Raw genomic sequence first — 23916 nt, forward strand, 5'->3', positions numbered from 1 at the left:
CGATTAGATTAGAAAGGGTTAACCGTGACCTAGTTTATGTGGTAACAGTGAGTGGCAGATGACATCACTGTAATTTGAGCTGTGACGAGATGGGTTGCATGTGTGCGTGGGGGGGGGGGGGGGGGGGGGGGGGTAGCAGTGTCTGCAGGTGTAGTACTTACGGAAGGCGTGCGGTGTTCCAGGTTAGTTACATTCAGCGTCTTTTTTGTTGTTGTTGACCTGTCACTGAATACGGTTACATGCACACAATAATGCGATTACTGTGGATAGTCAGATTAATATAATAGTTCAATTTAAACATTTACATGCTTTGCAAAAAAATATGTATCTATTTCCCCAATAATCCTGTTTACATGGACATATCTGAAATCAGGCTAACTGATGGGACTCTGATAAATGCAGAAAATCGCTCTGTTTGTATGTGAAAACTACTTCTAAGACGCATACATTCAGTTGTTCTGAACTCACTTCATTCATTCAGTTGTTCTGAACTCACTTCATTCATTCAGTTGTTCTGAACTCACTTCATTCATTCAGTTGTTCTGAACTCACTTCATTCATTCAGTTGTTCTGAACTCACTTCATTCATTCAGTTGTTCTGAACTCACTTCATTCATTCAGTTGTTCTGAACTCACTTCATTCATTCAGTTGTTCTGAACTCACTTCATTCATTCAGTTGTTCTGAACTCACTTCATTTGCGCAAAAGAGGGAGGCTCTCGGCTGGTGCTAACACATGCGCAGATCAAATACACCCCTGGAACACCGATTTAAGGTGTTTACATTTCCTAATAATTCTACAGATTGCTCAGAAAACCAGGTGTTTTAATCGGCGTATGCTTACTTCGATTTTGACCTTTTTAGATAAGCAGAGTAAGTTGTTTGCATGACTATTGCATTGTCTGCCCACTGCCATAATCAGTTTAATATTGAATTATTACTGTGCATGGAAACGTAATCATGGTCCTGATGCCTGTTGCCAAATGTCCATCTACTGTTTGTTGGATTGAGGAGGTGGGGTTTTATAGTGCCCACGTGTAGAGGAATTGAACACAAATCGAGCCGATTGTTGAATGTGATTGACCAAGTGTCAGTGCCTTCCGTTATGAGTCTCAATGCACTTGTGTCCTATAGATGACAGCCCGCAACTTCTTAAGAACGAAACCTGTCGAGCACAACGAACAATCATTCCTCATGGTTACGTTTCCATTGGTTCCGTCAGATATTCGAGAATTATTACTCAGAAATCATCAAACCGTTATGCAAACCACTTCAAATCAAGTGACTGTCTCCCCATATTACTCACCGACCGAGATGTGCAGGAAACATATTGAGCCCCAATAGGATCCTAAATGACATTTTGATTCAGATTCTGTATTCACCCACTAATTCACCTCCCCCGATGCAGAATCCAGGGACCACTCAAATGTCAAGAAGGGATTGACTGTCATCAGCAGCTCTCTTGTAATGTGTCTTTTCTAATTAATGCTCTATAACAGACGCTCGTCCCAGTTCCCAGTCATGTTTCTTCCCCCTCACGGGTCCTGTCTGTGGGGCTGACTGAGTGCCCGTGGCTTGGTTTAAGTCCTGGCATGGATCATTGGCGGTGCCCTGTGTGGTTGAAGTGTTGTGGCTCTCGTCCGTGCCGGATGGCATCTGGTTTCTCCTGGAGGATAGAATGGCTGAGCGGCCGAGCACCGCTGCCTGCCACGGTTAATGAAAAATGAATGGAGGGAGGAGTAGGAGGCTGTTGTGTCATGTCTTAAATTCTCACCTCTCTGCTGGCTGCTCTCTCTCGGAGACTGGGAACCAACTCTGTGTGTATAGTACTGTAATGAATCCAGCCAATCCACAACCTTTCTCCGCCAAACCATGACTATATGACAGGATTTAGAAGTTATCCCTGTAGGTCTGTTTTGAGTTTTCATGATACAGTATTGGAGTCTGGTGTGAAAACACATGGATCCAATCGGCTAAACTCTTAGAAAATGAAGGGGTCCAAAAGGGTTCTTCAACTGTCCCCATAGGAGTACCTTTTTTGGTTCCAGGTGGAACACGTTTGAGTTTCAGGTGGAAATCTTTTGGGTTCCATGTTGAACCCTCTGTGGAAACGGTTATACATGGAACTAAAAAGGTTCTACCTGGAACTAAAAGGGTTCTTCAAAAGGTTCTCTTAAGGGGACAGCCGAAGAACCCAATTTAGGTTCTAGATAGCACCTTTTTTTCTACGAGTGTAGGCTACAAACTTATAGGCGATACAGTATGGCCTCAAGTGGCTTGAAAATGTTAGTTTACAACACACGTCATGGTTATTGGATATGTAGGGTATGTAGTAGTTGATGTAAAGCATGACACAGAGCAAGGCGATTGATGCTATAGGTTCTCTGCAGTGCTACAGGCAAGGATATCGCTGGACCTTTTAAAACGGGCTGCACTTGACTTGAACATATGGGGAGCTAATGTTAGCAACACACCGCCATGCAGGGGCTGGGGAAGGTTCTCTCCCTATTCGTTCCCTTTAACCCCCTTTCTATATATTTCTCCCTCTAGCTCCCTCTCCCTCTCTAGCCCTCTCTCTCTTGCCTTCTCTTTATCTCTCCCCCCTCTCTCTATTTCGCTCACAGTGTAGCCCTCCCCCTAGGTGTTACGTTGTTGCACCGTAGTTTTATTCTCTAATATTTTCCCTCCCTGTACTGCTGTACTGTTTGTTGTCTGTCTGTGTGTCTTTGATAGATGGGTGGTAGACAGACTCCTCCCCAAAGTGTTCCAACTGAAAGTTAATACTGATTTAAACAGTATAACCTCATCGCACTAGTGACATCATCTGCTATCAATTCTACTGTCTCGTCAACTACAGTATGTAAGGGTATTATTTCCCACTACTACTTTAAACCCTTTCACCCTTTCTCTCCCCCCCTCTCTCCACCCTCTTCCCTCCACCCGTTTCTTGCCTCCTCATTGTTCCCTCTATTTTTTCGTTCAGTCCCAAGTCTTTCCCACAAAGACCAGTCTTTCAAAAACACTATTCCTCCTTCACTTTCCTCCCCCTCTGCTGGTGCTGGAGTGTTTTTGGTGGCTCCGCCCTGGCCTCCCTTTTCCTCCCTCCTCTCCTCCTTTCTCCCCTTCTCTTTGTGAGGAATGGTGGAGTGGGGCAGGCAGGCAGACCTCTCCCTCCCAGCTGGGCTGTGTGTGTGTGTGTGCGTGCTGACTTGCACGTGCCATGTGTCAGGAAGGGCAGAGTCAGGAGCTACTTCCCTGTCCCTCTCTGTCTATCTGTCTGTCCCTCTCTGTCTATCTGTCTGTACCTCTCTGTCCCCCCTGTCTATCCATATCTCTGTCCGTCTCTCTGTGTCCATCTGTCTGTCCCCCTCTCCTACCTCTCTGTCCCTGCCCAGAGCAGAGGAGGAGCTCACAAGTCAGGGACAACACAGAGGAGAGGACAGGGACAGAGTTAAAGAAAAAAAAGAGAAAGAAAGAAAGAAGAAACGGATGGAGAAAGACAGAGAAATAGTAAAAACTTCAGTTTTTTTTAAAACCGGTATTAGCTGTCTTTTGGGCAATTTTTTGTTTGTTTTGAAAAGCCGATAAATATAATTGCTACTGGCCAATTGTCCGGGAGAAGAAGAAAAAATCGAATTGCGAAATAATGTTTTTTTCCTATTCATTGATGGACATACCAGTCGATGGAAATACATTTGACTGGTCATGCTTATAGGTTCATTTTAGGTAGGTTCATTTAGCATAATCTTGTGGAATTAAATTGCGGCGTGTAACGTATATTTGCAATGTATTTTATTTATCACACGTGTACAGCATACAGATACAGAGCCTTTGAGCAAAACATCTGTCAGACACTGCGAGAGCCACTGCCACAGCATCTCAAACAGCAAATACATAGGCAGCGGGAAGGCAGGCTTCATCAGCGCGTCACACACCACTTTGCAATGAGCTGGAAGCAGTATGCATTTTGAAAACATATACTTCATTGTTTGAAACCTGAACATTTTTATACATATGAGGCATGTCTTACCTTGCTTTAAAGTAGCCTAGCCAAAATCAGATCATATTTGTGGAGGCAATTATTTTATATCAACTTTCTTTCATTGTCCAGTAGCCAAAGGCACAACCCAAGTCATATTAGCAACCCATGCTAGTTTTTGCCTATTAGATCTCACCTCTTTCTAAATTTCAAATTGATATTTTCCTCTCTGTCACATGCCCTTTTGACAACTGTGTTTTCCTGCTAATTGCATTATGGAACGAACAATCCCGCGTAGACTGCTGCCTTGTGTGCATTGTTGCGCTTATAATGCGAAGAAATAATAGTCTATCAACATTTTAAGCTACAAGTTCTGATCTGTTGCATCTGACTCATGCCTTTTAACGTTGTTTTTTTATGTAGCCTGGTTGTATGAATTTGGGATCTATCGTCCCACAACTGTCCCAGAGTCGGTTTGGAATAGGCTTTTTCGTCGTTGACAAGCTGACCAATAGAATAGGTACACTTGTCTGCTATGGGTGATAGTAGATTGACACAGGCTAGTGATTCTGCTGTTCGTTACTCATCTTGTTGGCTGAGGAAAAGTAAATGTGGACAGCTATTCTAACATGTTCAAAGTGCACATCAGAATTCGGTAAGAAGGGCGGCACATGGTTTCATCCTCAATTTGCATGTTCTGTTAATATGAATTACCATAATCTAAATGTGATTCCTGTCATTCTGAGCACCGTGGGTGGACGTCCTAATCAGGTTACAATGCATATGGGTCCGGTAAATTTCTCAAATGTCCGGTAAATTAAAATGCTGCCTGTCAAATGTCTGGCGCCACACAACCGAAAACCTGCTAAAAAGGTAACTGTTTTTTCTAAGAGTGTAGAGTGAGAGATAAAATAAGACAAAGGAAGGAAAAACAGAGAGAAGGAGTGAGCAGAACGATGAGGATAGATTCTCAGATATTTGTATTCTATGCTACACTTTCAGTTCCACTCAGCACCTGCTCATTCACCCTCACCAATACACCCAATGACCCTTGTTTACATTTGAGTCATTTAGCAGAAGGTCCTATCCATAGCAACTTACAGTAGTGAGTGCATACATTTTCATACTTTTTCTTCTTTCTTCATACTGGTCCACCATGGGAATCGGACCCACAACCCTGGCGTTGCAGGCGCCATTCTCCACTAACTGAGCCACTTGGGACCACCTTCAGTCATTGTATGCGTGTGAGTGAGAGCACAATCAATCAATCAAATGTATTTATAAAGCCTTTCTTACATCAGCTGATGTCACAAAGTGCTGTACAGAAACCCAGCCTAAAACCCTAAACAGCAAGCAATGCAGGTGTAGAAGCACAGTGGCTAGGAAAAACTCCCTAGAAAGGCCAAAACCTAGGAAGGATCCTAGAGAGGAACCAGGCTATGAGGGGTGGCCAGTCCTCTTCTGGCTGTGCCGGGTTGGAGATAATAACAGAACATGGCCAAGATGTTCAAATGTTCATAGATGACCAGCAGGGTCAAATAATAATAATCACAGTAGTTGTCAAGGGTGCAACAGTGTGTTACACAAGCCAGCCAGCCTGTACTCCGCAGAGAGCCTTTGCGTGTGCTCCCCAGTTTGCGTGTTCTCCCCAGTTTGCGTGTTCTCCCCAGTTTGCGTGTTCTCCCCAGTTTGCGTGTTCTCCCCAGTTTGCGTGTTCTCCCCAGTTTGCGTGTTCTCCCCAGTTTGCTTGTGCTCCCCAGTTTGCGTGTTCCCCCCAGTTTGCGTGTTCCCCCCAGTTTGCGTGTTCTCCCCAGTTTGCGTGTTCTCCCCAGTTTGCGTGTTCTCCCCAGTTTGCGTGTTCTCCCCAGTTTGCGTGTTCCCCCCAGTTTGCGTGTTCCCCCCAGTTTGCGTGTTCCCCCCAGTTTGCGTGTTCCCCCCAGTTTGCGTGTGCTCCCCAGTTTGCGTGTTCCCCCCAGTTTGCGTGTGCTCCCCAGTTTGCGTGTTCCCCCCAGTTTGCGTGTTCCCCCCAGTTTGCGTGTGCTCCCCAGTTTGCGTGTGCTCCCCAGGCGTTTGCCTGTGTGAATCTCTGCCTCTCTCTCTCTCTCTCTCTCCCTCCCTCTCCCTCTGTGTGTGTCACATGAAGTGTGTATCAGAACAGATGACCTTGATGGCATGAGGCTGGAAGGGAGCAGGGTGTGTAACGTGGGTCGGGGGATGGAGGGATGGGGTCCGGGACTGACAGGAAAACATTGGATTGGGGGTTGGTCTCTGCTCTGTCAGGAACCTAGAGCAATGATCTAATTTGGGTGGCTGGGCCGTCTAATCTATTGATGGTATTTGGCCTAGGCTATGTTTCTCCTTAGAAGACTTGCACTGTCCACTCCCTAGACCTCTCTGTTGTTTTAGAAGAGGTGACTTAAGACATATGGTATGTTCTGACACAAGCCTCCCTACCAATAAGGTGAGAGGGTTGAGCGTAGTTGCATCAGCCACTAGGCTAACATGCTGTCTTATATTTGCTGTTTCCTCAACACTGAGAGCTGGTTTCCTCTGTACCCTGTAGAAATAAATGACACATTCTGTTTGTCATGTTTAATCTTTCTCATCTTTGAGATTCACCCACCACCTGTGCCTTCTTGATACAGTAAACGCGTACATGTGTTGATTCGTGTGTGAGGGGGGTGTGTGTTTTCTTTGTCAGTGTGTGTGGGTGACTGTTTGAAGGAAAAGATGAGTCAGTCCGTCTTAGTCATGGTAGAAAGAGGTGAGCACAACACACGGCCCCAGCTGCACTCACTCTATTCTGTCATCACTCCTACAAGGCCAATACAATGCTTTGTGAGAGAGAGAGAGAGGAGTTGAGATGTGGAATCGCATCTACTGATAAATCGAAGAACTAGTCAGATAATTATTTCATTTCTGAGTTACCACATACCACGCACCTCATGCTCAAATAGAGTACTCCTACTGTAAGTGTTGAATTACCCTTCTGTTTTTTTTTAAATCATCACATTCTCCTTCTTTAGTCCCCCTCATTAAACCAGCACTGTCTTGTTATTATTCACTAGTACATCAGCGGACCACTTGTTGCTATGGAACTACCCACTGACCACAGACGTCAGTTCAACGACTAGTTTTGATTTACATTTGGTTGAGTTGTCAACTAACGTGAATTCAACGTGAAATCAACAAAACATTTCACCGTGTCATTGGATTTAGCTAAAGTGGGGTGAGAAAAAGACTAAATTCCCTGACGCTGATGACTTCCAAATCCAATTATTTTCCCACGTTGGTTCAACATCATCACATTGTATTTTTTGGTTGAAATGACGTGGAAACAACGTTTATTCGACCAGTTTTTGCAGACTGGGTACCCTGCAGTGTTTTGAGAGCAGAGCACTCACTTTGCTCATTTCTGTAATGCCTTGAGAGTTGTCGATGTGCTAGTTGTGTTCTTTACGGTTGGAAACAAAATAGTGTTATGTCTGTTAGGGCTTTGGCAGTACTTCAATTGTTGTGACTGTCTGGCGGTTTGGGTCTAGGCAACAGAAGGTAGTCAGGGGTTTGCCTGAAGGAGTTCAAAGTACACGTGACAGTTGTGTCTGCAGGTGGTTGAGACATAGGGAACGTTCTCTCTGGTGTATTGTTGAGGAGATCACAGGACAATAGTTTCTGCCATCTGGGAGTAAAATAGACTCCTTTTGTTTTGATGAGTCTGATGGAACATATGGTTAAAATATATGGCTAATATGTGTGTAGATTTATATCATCGTGGGTAGATTTAAGTTTAAATCATTTTTCACATTTAATTTTGACAAGAGTGGATGTTAGTTTATCCCGTCCTATACATAAAGGGACAGTTTACCGTGCACAGATTAAGCCTAGTCCTGGACTAGATACAAACTCAATGGGAGATTTGCATTAAATTCTTTTAGTGTCCAGGACTAGAAACAAACTCAATGGGAGATTTGCATTCAATTATTTTAGTGTCCAGGACTAGAAACAAACTCAATGGGAGATTTTACATTCAATTCTTTTAGTGTCCAGGACTATAAACAAACTCAATGGGAGATTTTACATCCAATTATTTTAGTGTCCAGGACTAGAAACACTCAATGGGAGATTTTACATTCAATTCTTTTAGTGTCCAGGACTATAAACAAACTCAATGGGAGATTTTACATCCAATTATTTTAGTGTCCAGGACTAGAAACACTCAATGGGAGATTTTACATTCAATTATTTTAGTGTCCAAGGACTAGAAACAAACTCAATGGGAGATTTTACATCAAATTATTTTAATGTCCAGGACTAGGCTTAATCTGTGTCCGGTAAACTGGCCCTTTATGAGTCCACACATGAACAGGGCCGTCAACTTTGGCGTGGCTCTGACGTACTGAGGTGAAAACTACAAGGGCCTATAGGGCTCGTCAGGGAGGTGGTGGTCTTGACCCACTCGATAAGTGAGTCTGTTGTCTGAGCTGTGATGGCTGCTGGTCTGCTCATCCTAGGTGGTGTATCACAGAACAGTAGCACTAACCTAAATCTCCTTCAGTGTTATCATAATATAGCTTTTTTTCTGGGAAGATATTATTTGTACGAAAATCGACTATTTTAGCTTCAAAAAATGTGAGAGAAAATGTATTTTTTAAAAACAGTATAGTTCTGACAAGTGTAGTCTGCTAGTAGCAGAATGCATCTATATATTGGCCAGTGGTGGCTGCTGAGGGGAGGACGGCTCACAATAATGACTGGAACAGAGTCAATGGCATCAAACACCTGGAAACCGTGTGTTTGATGTATATGATACCATTCCACTTATACTGCTCCAGCCGTTACCACCAGCCCGTCTTTCCCAATTAAGGTGCCGCCAACCTCCTGTGATTGGCCCGCTAGTTGCTTAAAAGCATTTGGATTATCCTACACTGTTTTAACTGTCTATATGACATGGCCAGAACAGCCTTTTAGAAATCGGTTGGGGCTAATCACATTCATATTGGGAATTCATATCGTATTCAGGTTCTTAAAACAGGGGGGGGGCAGGGGGGGGGGGGGGGGGTAGTACACAGTTTGCTTCTTTCTTTGTTGTACATACACTCTCTTGTTGGCGTTGAGCAGATGAGTGTGTTACGCTGAACGGAGACGGTTAAGTTTGCTCTAAGAGCGAGAAATGCTGTGTCACTGCACAGCGGGGTAGAGCGAGCGCTAGTCAGGAGGGTGAATGAATGAGAGTGTGTGTGTGTATTGGGGTAAGGGGGGGGGGGGTCTACACACGGTGTCATATGAGACTTAAGTCCAGCCTGTGCGAGGCGGGGCAGCCGGGCGGGTTCTGATGATGTAACAGTTATGTCATAACTACATGCTTTCACTAGCTCTCTCTCTCACTCTCTCCCCCATTGGTGCTTCCTGGACATGTGACACAACACACTTCCCTTTACTACTAGGCACCAGCTTGGGTTGTGCCGTGTTTGTCTTTGGGTTGCGCGTGCGGTGTGTGTGAATGCCAGGCAGCGCTGGTGGAGGACTGTGTGAATCACAGGGCCAGACAACGAAAGCCTCCGACAGGGTTGGAGTGACACTGTCTGCCATGAACCTGGAGCGATGGAAAGGAATGGACAGAAACCAAACACGAGAGAGAAAGTGTGAGCGGAAAAAGAGAGAGTGAAAGAGAGATTAAGGGAGAGGGAGAGGTTACTCAAATAAATCCAGCCAATGCGCAGAGTCCACATGCTCATTCATAATAATAAAACGAGACTGTGCAGGAGCTGACAAGGATCTCATCTGCATGGAGGAGAGACGAGACGTCAGCCATGTTTTTTCCCCCTTCTTCTTTGATAAATCTGATTCCAGATAGAGAGCGGGGACAGAGAGAAGAGAAGGAGCAGAGAAGGGCGGTCAGAGGGGTAGCATGTGGAGTGAGCTAGCGATGGTGGTGCTAAAGCTGAAGCAATGGTGAGGGGATAACGTTGGGAGAACATTGGCGGGACAGAGGGACCGGCCGGATGGGAGGAGAGGGAAAGCAGGCACGCCACGGAGAAGGAGAGACAGCGGAATCATTTCTGTCCTCTTAGACGTCGGAGCAAATGATGTTGCCGTTTGTCGATGTCTCTAGTAGCACCATGCCGCTGCGGACGGTCTCTGTCAAGCGACAAGCCGCTCGATCGCTGCTCCTCTGCTCCCTCGTCCTTCTCTTATCCATGTTCTCCTCTCTTGCTAGAGCCGAAGTCACATGAATAAGACAACTTACTAGGTTGTTATGTGTGTGTGTGTGTGTGTGTGTGAATGTTGCATTTCTGTAGCTCAACATCTCTCCTTACTCTCCCCTCGATGTTCCTCTCGTCTCTACTGTCCCTCTGGCTTCCTTCATCCCTGTGGTCTGTATGTTACCAAACTGCCATCGACTGCTGCTTGTGCAGTTCCCCAGACTCCTGTCCTGTAGTCTTTATCCCCCCCTCTCTCAATCACATTCAATCCATTTGCTCCCTCTTTCGCATATGTATTAATCAGGAGATTATAGGCTTTAGAAACGATTGAGTGTGAAACGTATTGGCACCTTTAAAGTCCTCTCAAGCCATCGCTATCCTCTGGTATGTGGGAGACTCGCTATGCTTCGTCTCTCCTTTACAAGTCCTAGGCTGCCCTTCTTCCCCCGGCATCACCTCGCACTGAGCGACACATCAGCGGCCGGGGAAGGTAACAGACCTGTAAAGAAGTAGCTACTATTAACATTTTTGTGGTAGGCGACAGAGACACGAACAGAGAGACCGCCAGCGGCTTTGTAACGACCAATGGACTATGACAGAAACAGAAAGATGGACGTACAGCTTGTCTCGCAGGAGAAAGCCTGAGTCTGAATCGGTCGAATTCAAACCACATATATATGGACTTAATGTTGTTTGGTTTTTATTTCATTTTCTTGTTGATGTTCCAGCAAGTGCCCGCTGAGATTGGCGTTCGCCTGCATCTAGTGGTTTCCATCGCGTCCACATGCTCAAAAACCGCTCCGCTCTTAGATAACCCAAATGACTAGACATGACTAGATAGACTAAAACGCATAACATAATGTTATCCGAAACACACTTATGTATTCAAGGTGTTCCTATTCAATAAGGGATTGTGCTGGTGGAGAGAGAGAGAGAGCTTTGCCTGGTAACAGCTCTCGCTCTGCTGCAATGTGCTGCTGTTTCTAGGGCTGCCGCTAGCGTCCATCCCCGAGCTCTCTCTTTCTCTCTCTGCTCACTGCACACTCCTCCATTCCCTCGTACGTGCCCACTGTGCCTCAGATAATGGCCTCTCGCTCTGCACACACAGAAGAGAGAGGGGGAGGGAGAGCGAGCGAGTGAGAGAGAGAGAGAGAGAGAGAGAGAGAGAGAGAGAGAGAGAGAGAGGGGAAGGTGGGGGCTGCAAGTAGAACCAGACTGTGAGTGTAAGAGAAAGAAAAAGGATATTGAAAAGGGAAGGGAGGAGCAGAGAGAGGTAATGAGAAAGGAAAAAGGAGAAAACAGAAAGTGACGGCCGTAAGAAGAGACAGAGAGCGGGCGTGCGTTCCATGGGGGGAGGTGTGTGTGCGTGTGTACGTGCGTGTCGGTGCTTGTGTGCCGCAACAACAACAAAAAAGCCTCCAGCAGATTGCTAGTGGCTCCCCTCCTCTCCCTGCTGTGTCTCTCCACTTCCACTGGCAGGACGTCTAGACCCATGTAAGTACTGAAGCTGTGTGGGGCTCTCTACTCTTTTCTGGGTCTTATTCTCATGGTTCCTCCTTCATGTTTTCTCGACGACCGACACGGCAGGAAAGGAAAGCCAGGGGAGGGGGGGATAGAAGGAAGGAGAGAGGGAGGGTGTCGTGTGTCTAACTGTTTGGATTTATGTCTACTCCCAGGCTTTATGCCCCCCCCCCCCCCCCACCCGCTTTGTCTCCCCACCCTCCTTCCTTTTTGACTTTGTGCTGTCAACCTTGGAGGCATCTGTTCTGGTCTGGTGGAGGTGGGGACGTGAGGTGGGGACAAACGCGTAGTGGTCTAGTTGTAGGATAGACCAGCTTGACTGTTTAGCCGGCAACGTACTGTGTCGTTTAAAGGGACTAGTCTCAGAGTTTAGGGTGTCTAACAGGTTAGGCCGTCTCTTCTGGTTGGGCGTGTTGATGTTTTGGATTGGAACCTTTGTGCGGTGCGTGCTGTTTGTGTGTGTGTGTGTGTGTGTGTCCTGGCAGGAAAGAGTAGGCTCTCACACGGCGTCAATAGTTGTCCGAGCACGTGGTCTGCTCTGTCAGAAGCACCGTGGTAGGTGCATGCAGGTGTAAGCATGCCACAGTGTGTATAACACCGTGTGCACGACGAGAGAGAAGGTATTTGTGACAGTCTAATTTGGCTAATTACATCTGTGAAGTCCCAGTTGACTGGGTATGAGAACTGTTGTTGTGATCGTGTTGTTAAAGTGTTTAGGTTTAAGCCGGGCGTGTGGAACCGGCGATTCAACTGGTGCTGTACGTGTTAGAGAGAGTTAGAGGAAGTGTGTCAGTTTATCGACTGTGGGGAACAGAGATGAACAACAACAATGTGACTGGTTCTGGGGTTGTTGGGTTGTACAGTTCTGTGACCACGCTGTTTCAATATATTGCAATTCTCTTACTCACTCTGTCTCAACCCCCCCCCCATCCACTAAGCTCAGTCTGATGATCAGTCTGTGATGGGGCAACGTGAGGCTTCTCACGTATCGCCGGCCGGCTGTTCACCCCCCTCCACCCCCCCAGGGACACCCCCCAGACACCCGGCACAGAAGGTGAATTCAAAGGGCCCGAACAAGCGGCCCGTCCAATAATTAGACACTTCAAAAGGCTCATTTCAATATATTTAAATGACGGGAAGCAGGGTGTCTGGTCCACTTCAGCTGTCAACCAACTGTAGGAGCTACAAACGAGAGCTGTATTCTCACTGTGAATACAGATGGGATGAAGTCTGCATTATACACAGACCTGTTGGATCATAACTCAAACAACAAACCAGCCTAGTTCCTCTTCTAGGATTAGGCAGTCTTTTGACATGGTGTAGTCTACCTTTATGTGTATCTGTGTGTGCAGTAAACGGTGTGTGTGTGCATGGCGGTGTAGTATACAGTATGTACGTGTGTACAACATAGTGTATGGATATGATTATGACTGTGTGTAATCCTCATAGAGCTCAGTCTGCCTGAGCTCACAGGACTTCAAGCATTATCAACGTGTGTCTGTCTGAGGCATAGAGCAGGGCTTGCCTTTCACCTGCTATAGCCTCAATGCCACAGCACTCCCTGTTCTGACATGTCCACAGTGCCATGTTGAAGACTTCCTTATTTAGTTTAGGCTATTGTAGAATAGGACTTGAAGATGTTCCGAGGCAAATTCAAAATATGAAAAGGTGTTATTTGGTTATTTGGATACTCAGTGTGTCATGGATTTGTGTCTCGGTGTAGAAGTGGTTGAACATACACTACATTTCAAAACTTTGAGGTCACTTAGAAATGTCCTTGTTTTTGAATGAAAAGCACATTTTTTTGTCCATTAAAATAACCTAAAATTGATCAGAAATACAGTGTAGACATTGTTAGTGTTGTAAATTACTATTGTAGCTGGAAACGGCTGATTTTTTATGGAATATCTACATAGGCGTACAGAGGGCCATTATCAGCAACCATCACACATGTGTTCCAATGGCACGTTGTGTTATCTAATCCAAGTTTATCATTTTAAAAGGCTAATTGATCATTAGAAAACTATTTTGCAATTATGTAAGCACAGCTAAAAACTGTTGTTCTGATTTAAAGAATAATTAAAACTGGCCTTCTTTAGACTAGTTGAGTATCTGGAGCATCAGCATTTGTGGGTTCGATTACAGGCTCAATATGGCCAGAAACAAAGAACTTTCTTCTGAAAACTCATTAGTCTATTCTTGTTCTGAGAAATGACGGCTATTCCATGTGGGAAATTGCCAAGAAAAACAAACTTTTGAACTGTGGTGCATATTCATTACCTGTACTGTGTTTGTACTTGGATTATCTTTGTTTGCTATGCCTCCTCAAACACAGTAAATCATAATGAATCGTCTTCAGACCTGTGTTCTCCCTGTTTTATACACACCACTGACAGACAGTGTCATATTACTCTAAAGAGGAAGTAACGTAAGCCTGTGTAGAGCAGATCACCTTCCCTGTTTGTATGTCAGATGCTTGTCAGTTTGCAAACAGTTTGTAGACACACTGAAAATATGGACACAGTTTTACTCTTAGGAACCAACTCATCTTAGTATGGGCTCCATTTTGACAAAGCAAAACAGCAGACCCAGTCCTTCCAATACTTGTATGATGTCCATTTAAGGGGTGTCACTGCAGATACATGATTCAAGCACAGATCGTTTGCATTTCCAACTTGTTTTGAAGTCAGTGTCGTGTTGAGAAGGCTGTTTGAAGCAATATAATGTGTTTTGACAACAGCACTGCTTTGGTTACACGGTCAAAATGTCCCTTTTAGTTTCCCCCTCCAAAACCAGGAGCCAGGAGACCAGATTCTCCCCTATAGTCTATCACCTTGCAGCCTTCATTCTGCAGGTCCAGTAAACAGTGATGTCATCACAGCTAATGTATTGGATGAGCAGCTTCAGCAATCAGATGAGATCATCGTGCTCTATCTCTAATGGACTCTAATGGAAGTGAGAGTCATACAAGGCTCTACTTTCATCTTACGAAGCACACTTGTGAAATGGCATCAGGAATGTCACCGTAGACTATCAATGCACATGATTTGGTATTATAAACTGGGTGGTTGGTGCCCCGAATGCTGATTGTCTGACACCCGTGGTATATCAGACCGAATACCACAGGTATCAAATCAAATCAAAGTTTATTTGTAACGTGCGCCAAATACAACAGGTGTAGTAGACCTTAAGGTGAAATGCTTACTTACAGTCCCTTAACCAATAGTGCAATTTTTAAGTAAAATAAAAAAGGTATTAGGTGAACAATAGATAAGTAAGGAAATAAAAAAACAACAGTACAAAACATATATTTTTACTGCTCTAATTACGTTGTTAACCAAAATATAAAAGCAATAAGGCACCTCGGGGGTTTGTGATATATGGCCAATATACCATGGCTAAGGGCTGTGTCCAGGCACTCCGGGTTGCGTCGTGCTTAAGAACATCCCTTAGCCGTGGTATATTGTCCATATACCACACCCCTTCGGAACCTTATTGCTTAATTACCACACCACTCTTTGCTACATCTTTGCTCTCTAGATCCTTGACACATTCCTATTGCGTTTTGTGGATCCATCATGCATTTATTGAGCGTGTCTAGTTACCTCATGGTGATATGACAGGTGTTGAATGCAGCAGTCCCGTCGAGACAGATACTCCCTAGTCATAAAGGCCTAAGGGAGGGAGATGTTCAGGACCACGGGATCAGGAACCAGGAACCCCGCTTGGCTAATAGACAGTCATTGACAACGTATAGAGCTAATATATACACTGGTAATATGTTGACATTTAAATAGGGAAGTTGAGTTGAAAGTTTATTACCTGTAACTATAGAAGTGAATGGTTTGAGATGCAGTAATGTTGCCCGTAGTTCACAGCATTCTCCTCGTTCTTCCTTGAGTAAAACAGATATTGTGTATATTTGATTACTTTTTAAATAATCCTTTGTGCCTTTGGGGGGGGGGATGGTAAACTTTTACATGGGCTGACTGCTGTGTGTAGTAAGTAGCGTGAGCATTACTGCGCAATGATGTCACATGGTCTGTGACTTCAACACTCTGATCATTGTGGAAACACTGTTGAAGCAACAGTTCATTCATTTCCCCAACTGGAAGTGTGTGTGTGGGTGTGGGTGGGTGGGTGGGTGGAACCCAAACCAAGACATCTGAAATGAGGAATGGATTCTAGCCAGTGCTCTGTCATAATCATTATGATATGTTGATTTGCCCTTCTCTGTGAATGCTTTGTTTGAGTATGATTTTAAGCTAAGATCATCAACTGAATAAAAACTTGTTAACATGTGAAAACAATATATTTTTGTATATTGATTGCTATTGCTTATTCCAAATTGGTGCACAGTTCCTATTTTTTTTCTTCTGGTCTTTAACCTCTTTCATCTGTGTCCTCCCTCTCTCTCTCTCAGACTGTTTCGGACACTGGTTCAGTGGATGGCCCCAGAAGAGGAGGCCAGATGGAAACTGGGTCACATGACCGCCTCGAAGAAGGCGGTTCGTTGAGCCTGGAACCGACCAATGGGGTGAGCCGGCAACCCAGTGACACCAATGAGGAGGGTGGAGCCGGCCTGGACACCCAGAGGGAGCCCCATCGGTCAGGGAGTGTTCCCCCAGGACAGGGTTGGGTACCTGGGCAGGGCAAAGCCCCTCAACCCCAGAAGCAGCTGCCCTGCAGTGGCTGGAGCAGTAGTGGTAGGACTCCAGGGAAGCCCGTCCACGAGGCAGACATGGAGGACGCACGCAATCTGGTAGCCTTCTCAGCCAGCGTTAATGTGGGCTCCCTGGCCCCCATCCCCGAGGCCCAGTCCTACACCGCCCAGCTGTATGAGAAGTTCAACCAGGAGATGGGCACTGCTAAGGGGGCCGCGGCTCAAGCCAGGCTCCAAGCCCCAGAGGGAGGGGACCAGGCTAGCCCCCCAGAGGACTTGAACACCCTGCAGACCACCCTGAAGACCGCCCTGAGCCAAGCGAGGCACGGCCACAAGCCCCCAAACTGTGACTGTGATGGGCCGGACTGCCCAGACTACTTGGAGTGGCTGGAAAAGAGGCTCAAACAGGCGGGGGCAGGGGAGGAGCAGGACAACAACACACCCTGTTCCAAGATGGCCGCCGACACGCCGCCTCATCAACAGCCACCACATTCACAACAGCCCCCTCACCCCCACCATCGTCCTCACCCCCATGTCAATGGAGGTAACCCGCCCTCCTGTCCACCCCTTCACCCACACCAACAGGGCCAACGCCCAGGCTCTGTCCCCTGCTCACCTCAGGTCCTCTCCATCGCCAAGGAGAAGAACGTCAGTCTGCAGACGGCCATAGCCATCGAGGCCCTGACCCAGCTGTCTGCCACCGTACCCCAGACTGTGGTCCCTCCTGCCCAGGCCTCCTCCACCAGCCACCAACAACCCCCTCTACACCCCCAGCACGACAACCGCTTGCTCCCCTCCTCCCCCAGCCCCATGTCCTCTTTGTCCTCCTCGCGGTCACAATCTGTCCCCCCTGGACTGTACCCCCAGCAGAGCTCCGCGTCGTGGGAGCAGCAGCACAGACCCCAGTCCCAGGGTCAACCGGCCCACGCCTCCCCTCTCCCGTCCTCCACTTTGCTTTTCCCCGGGCAGACCCAGGCAGGCAGCCCCCACCCTCAGCAGTGGCAGCAGCAGCAGGCCCCTGGAGGAATCCAAGAGCAGAGGAACCAGTGGATGATGATGAACTCAGACTCCCAGCAGTCTCACTTCGCCCCTCCATCTGGTGGCCACAGCGTTGGCGACCCCATGTCCGAGCTCAAACAGCTACTGGGGGACTCCAGCGGAAAGTACATAAATGACCCCTTCAAGCTGCCTATCCCACACCACCACATCAAGCAGGAATCAGGGATGCCTCAGGTCAAGCAGGAGGTCAACTCTGGGGAGTACCAGAGCGCTGCCTGTGCCTACATGGGCGGTCGCTACGGCCTGATGAACGGCCAGCAGCAGCCTGGGTATCCTGGTCCACCTCTCTCCGCGGGCAGCGCAGCCATCCACTACTCCACCCAGACAGCCCTGCAGCAGCACCTTCACCACAAGAGGAACCTCTTCTCTAATCCTCCCGGCCCCCCAGGCCTCTGCCCTCCACGGCCCACCCAGGCCTGCCAGAACCTCCGCAAGTGGTGGCCCCAACAGATGGGCCCCGAGGGCCACCTCATCCCTGTGGCCATCAAGCAGGAGCCCAAGGAGCCCAAGAGGAGGAAGAGCACGGCGGGGACATCGCCGCTCCTCAAGCAGCAACCAGGGATGCTGCTCTATCCAGGTCCAAAACCCAAGACGATAGTCATCAAGAAAACCAAGCAGAAGGTCTCCCTGCCAACCTTCCTGCCTCACAGCCAGATCTCCATACAGAAACCGTCTCCACTGATCGGAGCCCTGCCTCTGGCCAGCGCCCATTCAGGTTCTCTCCCTTTCCCTACCGTCCCCCTCCTCAGTAACCCCACTCAGGCTGCCGCAGGCCTCCCAACCCCGGCCCAATCTCAGGTATCCATTTTAAACTCTTCTATTGCACGCTCTGTCACTGCTCCTGCCTTCTCTGTAAACAGTCCAGCCGTCTCAACCCCTCTGCCTCTCCCTGCAGCCCCGGACGCCCCGGCTAGCTCAGGGGAGGCCGGCGCCACACAGACCTCCACCACCTCTCAGTCCATACCAGGCCTCAGCTCCCTGGACCCCAAGTTTGAGGAGCTGATCCTCCAGTTCGAGGCAGAGTTCGGGGACAGTTCATCCTCGGCCCCAGTGCCCTGCCCTCCTCAAATCCAGCCTCAGGACCAGTCCCCCTCAGCCTCAGCCCAGCCCGTGGTGATAGATTCTCAGCCCAACATTACCTCAGGACAAGCCAGGCCCGCATCACCGTCCAGCGCCGCCACCGCCACCCCGTCCTGCAGCCCCACTCCCTTAGCTTCTACAACAGCCCCACCAGCAGACCAGGACATGGAGGTGGACACGGAGAATGTGACAAGGGGTGTGAGTGAAGCATCCTATACCTCCGCCACACAGCCCTCCACTGAGAGCCCCATGGAGGAGCAGCCCGAGGGGGCCCAGTTGCCTCTCTCGCTGCGCCAAGAGGCCCATCTGGAGCAGCTGCAGCACCGCGTCCTTGAAGACCCCTTCACCGTGCCTCTCTCCCCCTCCGCGTCCCCGCTGCCCAAGCACATGAAGATCGAGACCAATGGGAACGTGGCTGTCCTCTCCACCACTGGATCATTCTCTGAGGGGGGCGAGGACGACACCCCCACTAAGGACGGCTTCCCCCTCAACCCCTCCCTAAAAGGCTTCCTGGAGTCGCCGCTACGCTACCTGGACACGCCCACTAAAAGCCTGCTAGACATCCCCGCCAAGGACCTCCAGGCTGAGTTCCCCACCTGCGACTGTGTCGGTGAGTAGTTAGTCTGTGTTGAACTGCGCAGTTCTAATTTAGCTACATTTCGACCACTGCTGGGCCCCAGAGTTACACATGCTTTACACTCCCAGTAAGTGGGCTGCACACAAATGTTTTGGCGTACATAATAAAACCAGAAAACGATATAGTATCTAGTATAGAAACAAACAAAACTCCTATAGAAGACATGTCTTCTATCTTGAAATCCTCTCACTCCATACATTTAGGATTACTAGAAAACATTAAATATACTGTACAGCAGTGGCTGATGCTATACAGCAGGCAGCAGCAGGTATATTTAAGCGATAAGGCCCGAGGGAGTGTGGTATATGGCCAATATACCACGTCTAAGGGCTGTTCTTAGGCACAACGCAACGCAGAGTGCCTGGACACAGCCCTTAGCCGTGTATATTGGCCATATACCACAACCCCCCGAGGTGCCTTATTGCTATTATAAACTGGTTACCAACGTAATTAGAGCAGTACAAATAAATGTTTTGTCATACCCGTGGTATACGGTCTGATATACCATGGCTGTCAGCCAATCAGCATTCAGGGCACCAACCACCCAGTTTATCAAGAGGTATACATCAAGTGGCCCAGTCACTTCTGCTCCAGCTCCTCTCTCTGAACATCACATGAGTGTGTCTGAGAATGTGTGTGTTGCCAGCCGGAGTGTGTTTGTGTTGCCGGATTGTGTGTTGCCGAGGTGAGTGTGATGCAGGCTTGTGTGTCCCGGGCCTCTACTCTCCAGTCAGCTACAGTGCAAGGTTCAGAGGGAGACGGTGAGAGTAATACGACACAAGAAGGAGTCCATTGTGTGGGTCTGGCTGGCAGACAGCACAGAGCAGGCCACTCTGTCAAGGCTACATGTCTGACAAAGTGGCACACGGCCTCTCGGTCCGCTTCCCAAATGTGCACTATTATTTGTGTGCCCTATTTAGTGCACTACTTTTGACCAGGGATCACAGGGAGGGAGAGAAGGGAGACATAGAGAGAGAGAGAGAGAGAGAGCAGCTGCAGGGAACACTTGCTATGCCGTGTGCTGTAAGGCTGTTACCAAGAGAAAAGGCCACCAGGCAACGGGTCTCCATAGTGAAGCCTATTTACACACTGCCCTGTCAACACCACACGGAAACACCCCATGTGTAACCCGACTCCCTCACACACCCACACATTGACTCATTCACTCCTCTCTTTCACCGAACCCCTCTCTCTCTCTCTCTCTCTCTCTCTCTCTCTCTCTCTCTCTCTCTCTCTCTCTCTCTCTCTCTCTCTCTCTCTCTCTCTCTCTCTCTCTCTCTGTCTTTCTCTCACTCTCAGAGAAGCAAGCATAGTTTTACAAATCCCTCTTCTCTGCTGATTCCAAACATGGAACCACTACTCCCCCCTCACACAACTATTTTCTCACACACTATTTAGGCCAGTAGTCCTGTGTAGTATTTCCTGCTTCTCTCTGACCACGCCTTGCCTTGGTTCCTCCCTGCACTGTCACAGGAATGTGACCTCAGATACACTCTCTCATACTCTAGCTTTCCTTCTTACACAGACGCATGCAGACACGCAGGCACACACACACACACACACACACACACACACACACACACACACACACACACACACACACACACACACACACACACACACACACACACACACACACACACACACACACACACACAAGAACACACACACACACACACACTGACTCATTCGCTCTCTCAAACACCCTTGTTTCTACTGTAGTGTCCCCACCCAGACTCTCCCTCTATTCAGAAGCTCACTACTATTCCCCTGTCATAACATAGTCAGTCACAGGATACAGGAAGTGTGTGTGGTTTTACATCTGGCTTCAGTCACACCAATCTATGGTTCTTCGTTGTTTCCATGGCTTGTTAGATCTGAATAATTGGGCACTACTACTTCTGATACCTGCAATGTCACAGAACTGTCCTGCACTAATCCAAATCATACAAATACTGTTGAGTGGAAGTTACAATTTGAATTTGGACTGCATTGTGAACTCTGTCTGTAACTCACTCTCTCTCTCTCCTTACAGAGCAAATCCTAGAGAAGGATGAGGGTCCGTACTACAATCACTTAGGCTCTGGGCCCACTGTGGCCTCCATTCGAGACCTGATGGAGACCAGGTGAGACTTCTGGAGCATACTTGATACCTGTTAGAGAAGAGACTGACATAGACTGAAATAACTCAGAAACCATAGGAGTATGATGCATACTAGTATTTCCCTCTAGATAAGGCAGGGAAAAGGAGCATGGACTGAAATTGATGAGGGGGGGGGGGGGAGGAAACACTACACACTAGCTACAACAGTATTTTGCTTGTCCAGGGATTTTAGCCCCCTAGATTACAGCCACGCAACTCGCAATGGCAGTCTCCTGATTCACCTAGAGCAGAGCTAGTTGTCCTCTTCTTCACAGTCTCTCTCTCCCTCTCTCATTCTCCCTCTCCCTCTTCCTCCTTCTCTCCTGTCCCCTCTTCCTCTCTCACCCCCTCTCACTCTCTCTCCTCTCCCTTTCTCCTTCTCTGTCTCCCTTTCCCCTTCTCTCTCCCTCTCTCTCCCACTCCCTCCCTTTCTCTCCCCTCCTTCTCCCTCTCTCACCCCCCTTCCCTCCCCTTCGCCCTCTCTCTTTCTCTCCCCCTCTCTCCATTCCTTCTCTCCTCTCCTCTGCGTGTGAACAAGAGTCTTGGCATCAAACTCTCTCACAGCTGTGAGCTAGCTTCACTCTCTTTTCTTCCCCCTCTCTCTCTCCATGCCTCCCTCTATTTTGCTCTCTCTCCCCAGTGCTGCTGTCCTCCTACTCTCTCTCCCGCCTCCCCTTAACACTCCTGTGATCCTGTCCCCAGGGAATCCCTGACCCAGAATCCAATAGGAGGAACAGGAAATAACCACGTCAGCAGATCAGACCAAACAGAGAAGAGGTCTAGGCATAGAGAGGATAGGAGAGCGGTAGGGAGAGATGAGAGGAAGAGACAGAGAGAGGAGAAGTAGGGAGAGATGAGAGGAAGAGACAGAGAAAGGAGAGATAGGTAGAGATGAGGAGAAGTAGGGAGAGATGAGGGGAAGAGACAGAGAGAGGAGAAGCAGGGAGAGATGAGAGGAAGAGACAGAGAGAGGAGAAGCAGGGAGAGATGAGAGGAAGAGACAGAGAAAGGAGAGATAGGTAGAGATGAGGGGAAGAGACAGAGAGAGGAGAAGTAGGGAGAGATGAGAGGAAGAGACAGAGAGAGGAGAAGTAGGGAGAGATGAGAGGAAGAGACAGAGACAGAGAAAGGAGAGATAGGTAGAGATGAGGGGAAGAGACAGAGAGGAGAAGTAGGGAGAGATGAGAGGAAGAGACAGAGAAAGGAGAGATAGGTAGAGATGAGAGGAGGAGACAAAGAGAGGAGAGATAGGTAGAGATGAGGGGAAGAGACACAGAGAGGAGAAGTAGGGAGAGATGAGAGGAAGAGACAGAGATAGGTAGAGATGAGAGGAGGAGACAAAGATAGGAGAGATAGGTAGAGATGAGGGGAAGAGACAAAGAAAGGAGAGGCAGGGAGAGATGAGAGGAGAAGATAGAGAGGCAGACAGAGAGAGAGGTATATATATATATATATATATATGTATATATATATATATGTATATATATATATATATATATATATATATATATATGTATATATATATATATATATATATATATATATATATATATATATATGTATATATATATATGTATATATGTATATATATATAGAGCGAGAGAGAATGAGAATCAAACCGAGTACATTTGCATTCGGAATGGATAGACTCAGTTTCAGAATTCCTCTTGGGAGAATGGTAACGTGAAACTAGGGAATGGAAACAATCACATTTACCATGTATCCTAATACTTACGCAAATCTCAACTGACAAAACTGGAATAGTTCAATGGCAGCTGAGTTTTCACTGACTGAACATGGGGGGCTGCTTAGGTTGGGTCCCACACATTGTTGTATAGGGGACCGGGGCCGAGAGGGACTGGCCATTATATTGACAGAGGACTGTTTCTATAGACCAGTGACTGATCAGGGTGGATGGGGGGGGATGGGTGAGGAGAGGAGGGAGAGCCTTCTTTGTTTGAGAGATGACGTAAGAACTAAAGCCCTCCATAGTGTCCTCCTGACCCCTGACCCACCTCTGACCCCATTGGCCCACCCCCGTGGAGGCCGAGCCAACACACTTTGACCGGCTGATGATTGGTGAATGAGTTCCCATTAAGGACAAAGCCACATGTGTCACACCATGATAGACCCGGTCAGGGGTGATGTTATCAACATGACAGGTATGATACACAGGGAAGAAGGAACATCTGAGTAATGCTGGTCGCTAACCCAACCACATCTCTCTACACATTGTGCAGCGAGAGACACACGCGCCAGAACCTAACCAGGCACATACACATATACCAAGCAAACGCACACTGATGCGGTTACACTTTATTTGGATAGTTCCCTATAGATGATCAAGAGATTAGGTCATACTATGATCAACTGCACATGTTGATATGCAACCGCTTGCTAGGGTTATGGTTTAGGGTTAGAGTAAGGGTTAGGTTTAAGGTTGGAGTAAGGGCCATCTACAACATAACGATAACTATAATGATGAATTATACAGAACTATAGACGTTGACGAGCATCCTCGCCAGCGGACAGTTTATCGTTCTGCGGTACACCTGTCAATCAACTGATCAAAGCATCCTATTGGAGGCTGTAGGCCAGCGATCATCAACTAGATTCAGCCGAGGGATGATTT

At 47.5% G+C, this 23916-nt stretch overlaps 1 protein-coding gene across 4 annotated transcripts in view; it reads left to right on the top strand.

Annotated features, from left to right (window-relative positions):
* Nucleotides 1-23916, top strand: part of LOC129853475 (methylcytosine dioxygenase tet3-like) — a 58759-nt gene that overhangs the window by 21607 nt on the left and 13236 nt on the right. For 3 of the 4 annotated variants that reach the window (XM_055919564.1, XM_055919566.1, XM_055919568.1), the window contains 2 exons: nucleotides 16126-19114; nucleotides 21177-21267. In XM_055919564.1, coding sequence (XP_055775539.1) covers nucleotides 16126-19114; nucleotides 21177-21267 — 3080 coding nt within the window. Of the gene's footprint in view, nucleotides 1-9289; nucleotides 11676-16125; nucleotides 19115-21176; nucleotides 21268-23916 lie in introns of those variants that run through there. The other variant, XM_055919567.1, reaches the window with a different exon arrangement.

Source organism: Salvelinus fontinalis, chromosome 4, assembly GCF_029448725.1.
Source record: "Salvelinus fontinalis isolate EN_2023a chromosome 4, ASM2944872v1, whole genome shotgun sequence".
In the NCBI taxonomy this organism is placed as follows: domain Eukaryota; kingdom Metazoa; phylum Chordata; class Actinopteri; order Salmoniformes; family Salmonidae; genus Salvelinus; species Salvelinus fontinalis.